Raw genomic sequence first — 12966 nt, 5'->3', positions numbered from 1 at the left:
ACTGTAACCTTCCTTTGCTATATCCCTCCGTCTTTGTGGGATTGTTCTCTACAATTGATTGTCCAGTGCTTTACCCACTTGAGTTTTAAATATCCCAAGCAACGGTGTGTCCACTACTTCCCTGGGGGAACCCTGAGTAATTCTGCTCCTACTTGCTGTAGAGACAGTTATCAGGCTAGTTAACTGCTGGTAGAGAGAGACAGTTATCCGGCTAGTTAACTGCTGGTGTAAACGCACCTATCTCTACTAGAATGGCATCTAATGATCTGAATCTGCCCTGAAGGTGGCTTCTTGAGACAGGTACATGTTGTGTTTTTTAAACTGATCATGCCTGGCAATTAGCTTGTAATGTTCAAAGCCATTTACAAATGGATTAATCCAGACAGCACCCTGGTGAGGCTCGTGAATAAGTTGTTACAGTTTCATAATGTTTTACAGATGGCAAAACTGAGACACTGAAAGGTTAAGAGACTTGATCAAGACTTCAGCAGCAGAGCCGACATTTTAATGGTCAGCAGTTCCTGGCTCCCAGTCCTGTGCTCAGGCCAAGTTTTCCATCCCTTTTCGACTGAAATATTGTGAAGAATAATCTAGTTGTTTCATGCTGTAGAACTTAGCAGGAGAGTTTCCCTCTCTTCCCCTGTAGCCTCCCTGGGCAAACGAAAGAATTGTAGGCTAACAGCTGGTAGGAATATAAAGGTGGGTGGTTCTAAAGACTCATGGTAGAAGAATGAGATCTGCATTTTCCTACATCTCACGGTATTGTGGCCAGGGCTCAGAGTAGGAAACTTCCTACTCTGTTGCTTGTTGGTGACGGAATGGGGATGCACGTGATGCATACACAGGGTTGGGTTGCCTCATATCAGTCATGTCATGAAGACCACTCTGGAGTTTAGAATTGAAAAAACAAAGTTCTGTCTGCTCTGCATGTTCAAAGGTTTTGGGGCACTTTTTAGAAGAGTAGGGTCTTGCCTGCATTGTTAAGCAGTGGGTGTTGTGTCTGCTGGTGGTATTCTCTGCCACAGTGGTAACTACACTGCAGTGATTATGCATATAGATTGAAGTGCTGTCTCATCATGTATTTAGATTGAAACTCCCTCCTTGACTCACCCTGTTGCATGTTGGTACTGTAGTCCACATGGGACATAAACTTACCTGCTCTTCTGTTAGCCGTACTGTCGCTTGAGTGTGTGTTTGGAATGTATTCAATCTTAAATGTGAATTTTATGACTCAGAGAAATGTGGTGCTTTAAGAGGGCATTGTTAGGTCAAATTCGATAGAAATGTTTCTATTGGTCTTCAATTTTATATGTTGTTTGGCTTTTTTTAATTTCCAAGGCAGAAGTAATTTTTTTAAAATTCACCTGTAGTGTTTGCCATTGGAGCACTATGCTAGTGCAGGAGAATTGAGAGTCCCTTTTCTTTTTCCAGGCAGAGAGAAATGCAAAAAAACAAACTATCAGTAGTGAAAAGTAAATGTTCAGAGTTCCGGCATTAAGGTGTTCTTAGTGATAGGTCAAGAAATCCATTTCTAAGTCCCATCTAAATTTTAACCTTTTCAGCTTCTCTAATTAGAAGACATCTTGATAGCTGGAAGTATCTTTCTTTATTATTTTACTTTCTCTCCGTTCTGGCTAATGGTAGAAGTTGCTCTCTGTGCTATCTTGTCACTTAGGAACCTTAAAACCAAGTGTAATGTTGACATTCTGTCCCTGCGCTTGGAGGGTTTAGGACCCAGGGAGGTGGGGGAGATGGAAAGAGCATAACCAGATGAAAGCAATGTCTCACTTGGGTATTAGAATTTCCTCATTATGCGAACCCACAGAGATCATAGAGGAGAGAAGATAGCAATTGCCTGATCAGCAAACACAAGGCAGCAGACCACCACGTATGGTAACAGACCCCTACGAAAGTAAAAACGAGGCCTCTCCTGTTCGTGAACTAGGTGAGTCAGAGTAATTAAATTGTACCTCTATGAATTATTGCTGCTTAGGCATAGCTGAAAGTGTTGATATTACAACTGGATGGACGTAATGGGATGATTGCTCCAGTGGGAAAACCCACAGGGAAATGTTGCTGTCTCCACCTCTCAGTGAAAGTCTTGCCTATTGGACGCTCAGGCCCCAGTGTACCTGCTGATACCCACATGTTAGAAGACAGACTCAACATGGGTGAAGAAGAAAAATGAAATGCAGGGTGTATAAATACAGTGGGACCAATTCCATTCTTGTTGATAACTCTTTCTGCTAAGTGCCCTTGAAAGTGAGCTGGAACTGGAGAGCCTTAAATCTGAGGTGGTAGAAAAGTTGCTGATATAAGTGAGTTTGCACCCACTGAATTATACAGCCATGCAGGATGTATAATCTGGGAGTTCCCCGAAGCAGGGAAGGGTTATGTTTTGGATCATGTCTCTAGTTAACAAAGACATCATGTGGGGTAAAGGACAGTAGTTATTTCTGAAGTTATTTCTAAATGCAGGGCAAGCTTATGTGGCTCTGAAAGTCTCATCTTATGGAGCAGGAACTCTACAGAGCTGATCTATCAGCAGGAGTCCCCAGCTCCCAATTGTAAGTCACTGCTTGTATCAGAAGCAGCAAATTCCTTCTGGTCTTCCCTCTTTCCCGCAACCTCGCGTTGCCACATACCTCCAAGTTAGATATTTGTCGACAAATGACTCGGGCTAACCTTCTGCTGCCACTCATGTGTGAAATAGCCTCACTCCTGGAACACCCAAGAGCCAAAGCCTCATTCCCACTTCCCTGATTCATTTTCATTTAGGAGGGATCACCAAAGCGGAGCTGGGCTGGGTATGTTTACAAGTTAGTTATTTTAGAGAGCTTTCAATCTTGAAATGTTCCAGTGACCGGGAGTGAGAATCTGGAATCCAGCTGGGATTTTTAATCCATTCTCCAGGAAGTGATTAAATACACTGACGGTTTTTCTTTTTTTAAAATTTTTTATTTTTTTTATTATATTTGTTGGATGACATCTCACTGAAGCACAGTGTGTTCTCTCTCTTCCCTTTTCCTAAGGGGCATAGTAAAGATTGACCCACGCTAAAATGGTGAATAGTATTTCTTACTATTAATGAATATATATTTTTATTCCAGTCACTTTGTTACCTGTAGCTTTGGGTCTTTGACCGTAGGGGAAGAGGCAGGGAGTGGAGGGTGAAGTGAGTACAGAGGCACAGGATCACACTGATTAGAGGTGGCAAAGCCCTGTTGATTCATGGAGCTTATGATCCCCCAATAAGGACAGGACCGAGTCCCCTGGATGGATACTGGATGAACTCTTAAGCACTCTAAGCACTGCATTTTATGACATATATTGTTTTGTTGGGTGTTTGGTTGTGTGCCCCCCCCCTCTCCGGGTTGGTTTTCCAGTAGGATCTGGGAAGGGTTTGAATAACAGGCTCATATACATTTTGAGGAGCTTTGAAAGCAGAGGTAGAGGAATCTGTCGAGGAAGGGGCTGTAATGATCGGTCACAATAGGCCAGTGGCTTATGTGTGTGGATGAGTGTCTCTATTAAAGTTTGAGGTTTGCCCTATAGTTAGTCTTAGTAGAGTGTTTGCCAGACTTCTGGGAACACATGCGGTCGGCTGCTTAATTTGGAGGAAGCACAGTCTTGGTATCTGAGATTAACTTCCATAAGGGAGGAGCAGGAAGATGATGAATTGAGAGGGTGATTTCTTACAGCCAGGATGCCTTATTCCAAAAATTTTTATACCTACTCCAAACCCCCTTATCAGCACTTACATCTGTAAGAACTCTTGGAGGGTTTCAATCTTCAGCAAAAGGCAAACAACACTTAGTTTTCAGAAACGTTTATTTACAAGTGAAGTTCTATAAATAATACACAGCTTTTCAAGATCTTGGCTCATACATTTGAAGATCTTATTTCCTTTATTTGAGTCTCCTATGTGCAAGTGATAACATGCTGACTGGCTGGACGTTGTTATGCTGGGACATGCGCTCTACAAGACAGCATTCATTTGCTTCACCATGCTGAGAGTCGGACAGGCTGCATCTTTCTTCTTAGCTTTACCCCCATAGTTTGGAAAGCTAAATCTCTCCTTGGAGATATGCCCTAGTGCTGCTGAGCACAGATTACCACCTGTATCATCCTCTGGTTGCTCTATAAGAGTCTGTCTTCCGTATTATGCCACAGCCTTTAAACAGTGGAGGTTCTGAGACATGTTCTCATCTTGTAGGACTATGCAATCAGCTATGTGCTGTGAGTAGAGAGGTTCACGCCATTGTTCAGCTGCCCCTTTCTTTGCCCTCTGCCAGCTTCTTTCCAGTTGTTTTTGAAGATGGAAGAGGGCAGCTTCTCAGTGTCAGTAAGTCTGAGTGACTGTTGCCCATGTGGATGCCAGATGGGGAATAGCGGAGTCACACTGACCATCACTCGAGGGCACCTCTGCCAGAGCATTGTCATAGACTGGGGATGTGGAGGGGGCTGATATAGCGGAGGCCAAGCTGCTATAAGAGACCGAAGATCCTCTCAGGAACTGGGGGTTGGAGCTGGACTGAGGAGCAGGACTGATAGAGTTGCTGGTGACAGACCACAGGCTGGGATATTGACTGTAAGGTGAAAAGAGAGTTACCATCATGGCTTATCTCACTCACTTCCAGTAGTGCAGCTGGTCTTTCCTCTCCTTGGTGTCCTTATTCTGATACACTCCTCCATGCTCAAAGTCATTCAGCTGTGAGGAAACGGGATGAGACTATAAGGCTTATGAATGCACTTACAGCCCATCTGTAACTGCATCACAGTCTTATCAGGAGACTGGTTAAAATTTGCAATGTGGGCAGAACATAACTGTGTTGTAACTAGGTCATGTAGCCCCTCTGGAGACATGGCCAAGGCTTATGGCATAAATATAACGTGGGTAGGGTCCCTCCACGCTACACATTTTCACTAGGCCCTTGAAGAGGTAGCTCTTGTAGAGGAGACGAGCCCCCTTCAGGGTGAGGGGTGCCCCTCCTGCAAAACTCCCTCCTCACATCTTTGGCAGGGGAGAGTAGGGAGCTTCACCTCCTGCCTTTGTCCTTCCCCACAAAGCAAATTCTAGGTGGGGAGAAAAAAATTGTACCTCTTTAGCAACAGGCTAAGAGGTTAGCTTGCAGCCTGCCTGCTTTCTTGATTCTCCATTCACCTGGTGTTCACTCCCCTAAATGCTGCGCAAATCTACCCCTGCAGACACAGCTGTGCTTGATTTACACCCTCAATTTCTGCATTGCTGCCCCCTCTACCTGCACCGGTCCATGCTACTCCAGTCGTGAGCCCTCTTACACCGATCAGTAAACCTCAGCCGATATCTCCTGAGTACCTGCCTTCCTCAGTCATTGCCATCCCCTGGGCTCTGCCAAAGCTCCTCCGCTCTGAGCTGTCAGGCTCATTCTAACCCTACACGTATAGAGAGGACAATGTGCTCAGTGTCCTGATGCAGGTAAAGTTCAGCTAAGGACTAAACTGAGACACCATGTTCTGACACCATGTTCCCTCTCCATGTGGTTAAAATCAGGGTGTGAAACCAGCTACCACTGGACATTAACCCTACTTAGCTTCCTTAATTCTTTAGTCTAGGAATAAAAGCGCTCTCCCTCTTTGAAGAAAGGATCCAAGTCTGTGCCATACCTTGTGGTAGAGGCAGTGCCGGGTAGAACCCCCATAGAGCTGGAGAGACTCCGGCCAGGCCAGCTGTCAGGGGCAGGTACCATGGAGAGGCCAGTGGAGTTATCTACATAATTAGCTAAAGCAAAAATAGATTATTTGGACGTAGAGCAAATGGTGATACACAATAATAAAGAGAGGAAGGATCGCCTGGTGCAGTGGTTCTCAAACTTTTGTATTGGTGACTCCTTTCACACAGCAAGCCTATGAATGCGACCCCCCATCCCCATAAATTAAAAACGCTTTTTAATTTAACACTATTATAAATGCTGGAGGCAAAGTGGGGTTTGGGGGTGGAAGCTGACAGCTCGCAAACCCCCACATAATAACCTAGTGACCCTCTGAGGGGTCACAACCCCCATTTTAAGAACCCCTGGACTAGTGATTAGAGCACTAGCCTGGGAATCAGGAGACTTGGGTTAAATTCCCTGCTCTGCCACAGACTTCCTGTGAGACCTTTGGCAAGTCACTTAGCAGCTCTACCTCAGTTCCCCATCTGTGCTCAAATGCTACAGTAATAGATGCCAGATCAGTACCACAGACTGAGATTAAATGAGATATTTTTGTCTACGCCCTTTACAAATGCTATATAGAAAGACTTCCCCCAATACTGAAATCTAGCTGTCTCTGGGTGGAGCATAGAAGTGATTGTCAAGTAGCGGCCCAATTCTGTTTTGCATTGTTTGGCAGCAAGCTCTCGTTTTGCACCCGCACTGGACAGGACTCCATGCAGCAAGCCCCACCTTACCCAGAGAGGAGCAGGCCTGGGTGCTCACTCTCACCGGTGGAGATGGGCCTTTCTACCGTGAGGGTATCCAAGGGTGAAGGCAGCTGTGGAGATGCCTCTGCTGGGCAATGAGGGTCTGATTTCCAGCGGCTGCTCAGCACCCACAAGTCCAGCTGAAGTCAGTTAGAGCTGTTGTGGCTCAGCACCTCTGAAAAGCCACCCCTAAGGGAACAATTTAATAATGTGCTCCATCTGTTTAAAGGGCAATTCTCTTTCCCCTGCCCCACTCTCTGCATTGAGTCACTGCAGTTAACTTCACAGGCAGCCCAAGTCTTGGGCCAGTCCAGAGTAGGGAAGATGAATGTGGTTGGGGTGTCCTTACTCAGTGAGGCGTTGATCTGGCTGTATGGGCTCGGATAAGGGGAGGCCCTCTGGTTCCGCAGGCTGGAGTGTGTCTCGCAGTATGAGCTGTGGCCAGACGAGAGGCCAGGACTGCCTGAGAACGCAGACTGGGCAGGAGAGGAACAGAAAGAGCTGGTGCCTGGCAGAAACCAACCCCCAACTGCGAAAGGAAAACAGTCAAAGGTAACTCAAGGCTCTTTAGGCAGCTAGCATCCCTGTCAGAGATCTGTCCAAAGGCATGGCACAGAGCTGGGCTGGAAACGAGCAATGTCAGAAATACAAAACCATGGAAACAAGGGGCGCATTTTCAGAAGTTCCTAAGTCATGTAGCAGCCAGAGTCTAATTGGTTTTCAATTGGACTTGGGAGCCGAGGTCACTTCGCTGCTTTTGAAAATGCTACCCATAGTCTCTAGAATGTCCAGGAACGACGCTGGCGGTATTTTAAATGGTGGGTCTCTAACTTTTAGGCTTGTTGCAAGAGACGGACACCAAATCAGATACCTGTTATAGGTCAGCATTGGGAATCTGAGCCTAAGAGAATTTCACATCTCAACAATGCGAGGTCCAGTGGGCTCCATTTGGAGATCGTACAAACCATGGACTCTTCATCCCCCACCTGAACCTGTTTCCAGTGCAGCAGTGAGGGGCTAAGGAACCTGAGATTCCAGTTTGAAAGTGTTGTAAACGCTGGTAGGGTCTGGTCCTGTGAATGTCCTGAGCACTCACTGACTCCAGGGGGAGTTGAGGCACTCGGGCCCTGCTCCTCAAAGGTTTTTAGACTCCTAACATCTATTGAAATGAGTTAGGAATCTAAATACCCTTGTGGGGATCTAGGCCTCAGTGCTCTTCAGGATTGGGCCTTTCGTGTGTTCATGTCCTAGTGTCCCAGAGATCAGTCAGAAAAGAGGAAGTCTCACGCTGTGAATAGCCAGACTGATGAGCTTCGTTGCTGGGGTCCAGAATGTCTTTGGACTCGCACCTACATGGAGAATATAGAGAGGGAATAAAGTCTCCAGTTAACCAACGTCAGGCATTCATTAAATAGAGTTCATTTACAGGATCCCTTTACAGCAGTGCCATACAGCCAGTTGCTATCCTGACTCCCAGCTGCTTTAGGGGGAGCAGAGTGGTTAGAGCGGGGAAGTGAGGTGGGATCTCTGGGCTCTGCCACTGAGGTACTGGTGTGGTTTTTGAGTGAGTTTTTTTCCTGGGCTTCAGTTTTCCTATCTGTAAAATGGAGACAGTTGCTCACAAGGGTGTTGTGAAGATTAATTCATTCCCATTTATAAACACACTTAGATGAAAGGAGCGCAAGAGGGGCAAAGCACTGCTAATGATTCATGCAAGCTGACCTCAGTCTCCCTCAGCCACCACTCACCTCTCCTTGGCATCCAGGAAGGCTTTTGCAAAGGGATTATGTTTAATTTTCAAGGCAGTGATCTGAAATGACAGAAGACGGTTGCAGTTCAGCTTTTTTAAATAGAAACCTTCAGCCACTCCTGACCCTTCTTCATGTCTCCAACACCCCTCCCCACCCCGCCAAATCTTACTCTGGCACACTGGTATCAAATTGCAATTAACTCTGACATTAAGCAAGTTACAATGGCTCTACATTTGTATAACAATAGAATTTGGCCCTTTTGTTGTTTGTGTTGGATCATATCAAGGTGCTTCTCATGAATTCCTAAAATCCACTTGTCTTCACTCCTTGGAAGCATGAAATGGGAATCGTTCTAACTTTCCTCCCTTTTATTTACATGTTCGTTTATAGGATTGCTCATGAGTGGTGCATGCCTGCTAGTGGTTTTTATTTTTTAATAAGCACTTGTCTGACAGCTTCTCATATTGAAGCTGTTAACAAAATAGTGTCGTTCCCTCCCCCCGAGATTCAGAGCTGTTCTGTTTTCTACAAGTGGCGATGCTGAAACGCATAGAGGAGGGGACTTGCCAAGTGTCAGAGCCAGGATTAGAACTCTCAGGTTCCTTGCCCCAGGCTCTACCTTAGACAACACTTCCTCACTAGCCATTTTAAACTAAAAACGGAAGAGAAGCAGCATTTTTTCCCCAGGGAAGGCAGAGCAGGGTATTGCATTAAGAGCCAAATTCCACCCAGCCTTACATCCCAGGGAATACCATTGAAATTAGGGCTGGATTTGGCTCTAATTCTTATGTGGACTTCAGCTGTGACTGCAAAAGGTGTGAACTTTCCAGAGATACAGAAGTTGTTTCCAGAGCTGGCTTTCACTAGCAGAGACCTAAAGTTCCTTTGTTTCCAGCAGCGTCCAGGCCTAGGGTTAGCACTTCACTTTCCCCGATCTCCCAGGTGTGAGGGATTGTTCTCTGTGCTGCAGGCTTGACCCTGTTGCCATGGCCGTCAGTGCGAACGCTCCCGTTGGCTTGGGGAGCAGCGCGTAAGCGTAAGAGACAAACATAAGTTTGATTTCTCCCAGGCCCTGCTCTGTGAATCAGGTCTCTGCGTGGTGGGGGGAGAGGCTTTATGATATACACACCATAAAGGAAAGTGGATTCCAAGTGACATACAGTGTATTGGATCTGCCCAAGGGAGGACGGCATGCCCTCGGAGACAGGTGATGGTGGGAACAGAACGGGGACATTGAAATGAAACAGTTCATTGTGCTGGAAAGTATTGGAAGGGTTCCAGTTGGAGACGTTCTTCACTTTGTCTTGAAATGTTGTGCTGTTAAAAAGCTGCCTCGTTCCATCTCAGAGGTGGAACAGTTGCAGGGGAAGTGGTCCACGTGCCTCTGATCTATAGTGCTGTGCCTTTCATGATAAAACCCCCTAGCGCACTCTTATCTGCAGGAAATAATTATTCGACTTACCTCCTCGTTCTGATAGGCAGTGACGGCAATAAACTGGGTCTCCGGGAAAGCAAAGCTGCTGATTGCTTTCTGAGGCCCCCCGACCTTCACGATGTGGACGCGGGGCTCGTACTTGTGGAGGGAGTTCAGCATGATCTGAGGGACAGAACAAACACACTAAACAGTGGCCTTCAGGCTCAGCTTTCAGTGTGCCAGAAAAGCAGTCAGTATGCAGGCCAGAGACATGCATCCCATGCCTGCAGTATCTCCTTCACTCTGTCCTGCAGGTGCATGGATAATGTAATATGATAGGGCCTGGTGTATCCACATGGCTATTTGCTCGGTAAGTTTTCTCTAATCTAGGCTCCTGCACTGTGCTCAGTGAGCTATTTGAGTATGTATTTGCTCAGGGCAAACTAGTGGCATCTTTGGGCCACTAACTGAAAGTCCAGCTTGTCCACTGGAAGCCCTAGAGAATGACTGCACAAGCTAATGCTGCTGCTCTAATACTTTCCATGGGATAAGGGAAATAGAAACTTAACTTGCTGTCTTGGGCAAGTATCTTAGAGCTCTCCAGAGGGCTGTAAGATTGGCTATCCCCCTCGCCCTCCTGTGAGCACCTTCCAGAGTTACCTGCCCCCCTCCATTCATCTTGTTGGAGAGTTTGACTTTGCTGAAGGTGACGGTGGCTTTCATCCAGTGAGCCCCAAAATTGGGGGATTTGGGATGGATGTAGACGCAGCTCGGGCTCTGGGGCTCAGGCTTGCCGCTAGGAATCCACTCCCCGTTGACATACTTCCAGCGGTTCCCATCTGCAGCCACAAAGTCCAGGAGGATAGAGTACATGGAATTGGGGTCCAGGCCCGAGATGCCGACCTTCAGCACTGGGAACATTCTCCTATGCAGGGGATAGGAGGAGGAGACGTTTAGTTGTTTGCTTCTCCTTTATTGGCTGCTTTGCTCCTCTCAGCTGTCATTGCAAACCCACTTCTGCCACAGGTTTAATTACAGCGCTGGTCTCTCTCCTGCCACCTTAACAAGTGTATCTCTTAACCCTTCACCTGTATCACAGAATTTCTCCCCACAGTGGCATTTCAGGTTTCAGAGTAGCAGCCATGTTAGTCTGTATTCGCAAAAAGAAAAGGAGTACTTGTGGCACCTTAGAGACTAACCAGTTTATCTGAGCATAAGCTTTCGTGAATGCTTAAATAAATGTTAGTCTCTAAGGTGCCACAAGTACTCCTTTTCTAGTGGCATGTCCGTGGTTCCTAAGCACTGTCATACCGTAGGCATCCCTACTGTCCTGGTCCCTGGAATGTGGCTGCTGGTCACTTTCCTAGGCATGGAGCATAGGCTGCTCCTTGTGACCCTGCGCTGTGCCGAAGCTTCTCGGTGTGAATGAGAGGCAGGGGCCTCTGGAGCTGGAGACTTTGAACTGTCTCCCCAGTAACTTGCGAGCCACGTCAGTGTTCCAACAGGCCTGCCTGGCTGTGCTACAATGTGATTGTGTCGTCTTGCCTATGTGGACAGGGCTACAGCACAATACCATAACGTGGGGGTGACAAAGGTCAGGCCCATCTCCACAGGAAAGAGTAAACCTTGTCTCGACCCCTGGCATCATGAACCTTGCTATGTAGCTAGGGCCAGAGTCTGGGTGAATTGGTACAAATGGCCTGGAAAGGCCGGGAGATGCCAAAAGTAACAGCAGTTACCAGGAAGGTTTAAGTAGCGGCAGTACCTTCGTTTTCATTTTAATATAAACTGATCTGTTGGCCATCAGTTTTCTTCCTTTTCAAACCAAACAGACTAGTCTCTCCCATTCCCGTAACTGGGAGGGGAAACTACTGACCATTTTTAATTCACCTCCCATCAGATCAAAGTGATCAGCCTGTTACCGTTTTCCTTGATCATTCTTGGATGGTGGGGCGGGGGGGGAACACCCCAGTTTGTAAATTCTGAGTCCTCGCCACCTGCCTACATAACTGTCCCAGCAATGGAATCTATCAGAGCCATCTTCTCTGCAGCAGCTCTCGGCCTCCGTATCGCCCAGGTGAAATTCATCCTTGTGCAGAGGGCCAGCACAAAGACTCTGTGCTATTTACAGCCCAGGTAAAGCAAAGCCCCTGATGGGGAATTTGTACGAATCAGACAAATGTAGCTATGCAACTCCGCTAAAACCCTACGGATTTAAAATAAGGGTGCTTCCTAGACCTCGGCCCCTACCCCCAATGGTGGGGGGGAGAGGCCTCCCCTCCCAGCCCCCCATGTCTGGTGATCATGCCACAAGGAGCTCAGAGCCAGAAAACAACCAGTGGCACCTTCCTGGAGACAAGAGCAGCATAAAGGGGGCTCGGAGGAGAACAGGGTCCTGGTGGATCAGCTGGGTAAATGTATGTATCTGGTGCCTGGAGGCACTGGTGATGGGCATCTTAAAGATACTTAAGGGAGGGAGATAGAGGGGTGGAAGGAGAGGCTACCTCCAGACAGCTCAGAGGAGGGGTAGGGAAAATTCTTTGCACTCACCGGCCAGTTTTGGTGACTATCATCTCATTGGTGAGCTCCTTAAAGTTCATCCACAGCTCTTTCTCCTCCAGCACCACCTTGATCTCCCTCTCCGAGACATCCTCTTTCTCAGGGCCCATTTCCAACTCACTCTCCACCGCGCTGAAGACATGGTCCAGCCACTGGTGGCTGGGGACCGAGCTCATGGTGTCTGGCTTCCTCTCTGCCTCCCTCTGGGAATCCCACAGCAAAGCCCTGGAGCCTAGCACCTAGCATCAGGCCCAGACCTGCTTGTCATTGGGACTCACTGGGGAGGGGATGGAGATACTTCTGGGATTTTAAACCTCTCCTCCCCGCCCCCCTCAGCAGGACTCGTGGAGGCTTGGGGGAGAGGATTCCTTTCTCATTGGCTAAAAAGAGCTAGCTGGTGCCCCCTCCCAGAGAGATGAGGAGGTGATTGGCCAGCCTGGGGAGGTATGGCTGGTCACTATGCTCTCCTCCCATCTGGAGGGGGAGAAGCTTTGATGTCTATGTGAAACTCAGTGGGAAACCCAATCTGTCTCCTTCTCTGGAGATGGGTTCTGTCAAATCCATCCTGTCCCTGGACCCACTGCTTCCCCAGGTTCAGGGGTCAGGGGAAGAGATTGCACTGCCATTGACCGCTGAGCACCTTTCGTCCAGGAAAAGGCAGTCCCTCTAACAAACCATCCGAGGGAGTCGTCAAGCGAGGAAACTATTAGCTTTGAGGGGTGGGGAGTGCTGTAGCCCCTTCCACCCCTCCCTCACCTGCCCCCCTCTGCCCCGGCATCTCCCTTTCCCCTATGAAATCC

At 47.6% G+C, this 12966-nt stretch overlaps 1 protein-coding gene across 3 annotated transcripts; it reads right to left on the bottom strand.

Moving 5' to 3' along the window:
* Nucleotides 1–3813: 3813 nt before the first annotated feature.
* On the bottom strand, nucleotides 3814–12912 carry LOC102932529 (T-box transcription factor T-A). Of its 3 annotated transcripts, none has more exons than XM_043532287.1 (8): nucleotides 12158–12912; nucleotides 10268–10532; nucleotides 9656–9790; nucleotides 8191–8252; nucleotides 7730–7791; nucleotides 6792–6971; nucleotides 5647–5761; nucleotides 3814–4711 (listed from the first exon to the last, which is right to left on the bottom strand). In XM_043532287.1, the coding sequence occupies exons 1-8, from the start codon at nucleotides 12340–12342 to the stop codon at nucleotides 4708–4710; spliced, it is 1008 nt and encodes a 335-aa protein (XP_043388222.1). In that variant the 5' UTR covers nucleotides 12343–12912; the 3' UTR covers nucleotides 3814–4707. The 3 variants fall into 3 exon arrangements, 2 of the variants coding, with proteins under 2 accessions (XP_043388222.1, XP_037737766.1); XM_037881838.2 differs by having other exon boundaries at nucleotides 3814–4589; nucleotides 12158–12909; XR_005222818.2 differs by lacking the exons at nucleotides 3814–4711; nucleotides 5647–5761 and having other exon boundaries at nucleotides 6839–6971; nucleotides 7631–7791.
* Nucleotides 12913–12966: the final 54 nt, after the last annotated feature.

This window comes from Chelonia mydas, chromosome 19 (genome assembly GCF_015237465.2).
Source record: "Chelonia mydas isolate rCheMyd1 chromosome 19, rCheMyd1.pri.v2, whole genome shotgun sequence".
Lineage (NCBI taxonomy): Eukaryota > Metazoa > Chordata > Testudines > Cheloniidae > Chelonia > Chelonia mydas.
Note: the sequence above shows the minus strand (reverse complement) of the source record. Positions and strands in the feature narration are given on the sequence as shown.

Bases quoted from the DNA above. Each gene is read 5' to 3' on its own strand.
- LOC102932529 (XM_037881838.2), bottom strand. From the start codon at position 12,342: ATGAGCTCGGTCCCCAGCCACCAGTGGCTGGACCATGTCTTCAGCGCG. The intron at 6,972-7,729 runs GTGAGACTTCCT...TTCCTTTCGCAG, and splicing joins TCAGTCTGGCTATTCACAGC to TTGGGGGTTGGTTTCTGCCA. The intron at 4,590-5,646 runs GTATGGCACAGA...TTCACCTTACAG, and splicing joins GGCACTGCCTCTACCACAAG to TCAATATCCCAGCCTGTGGT.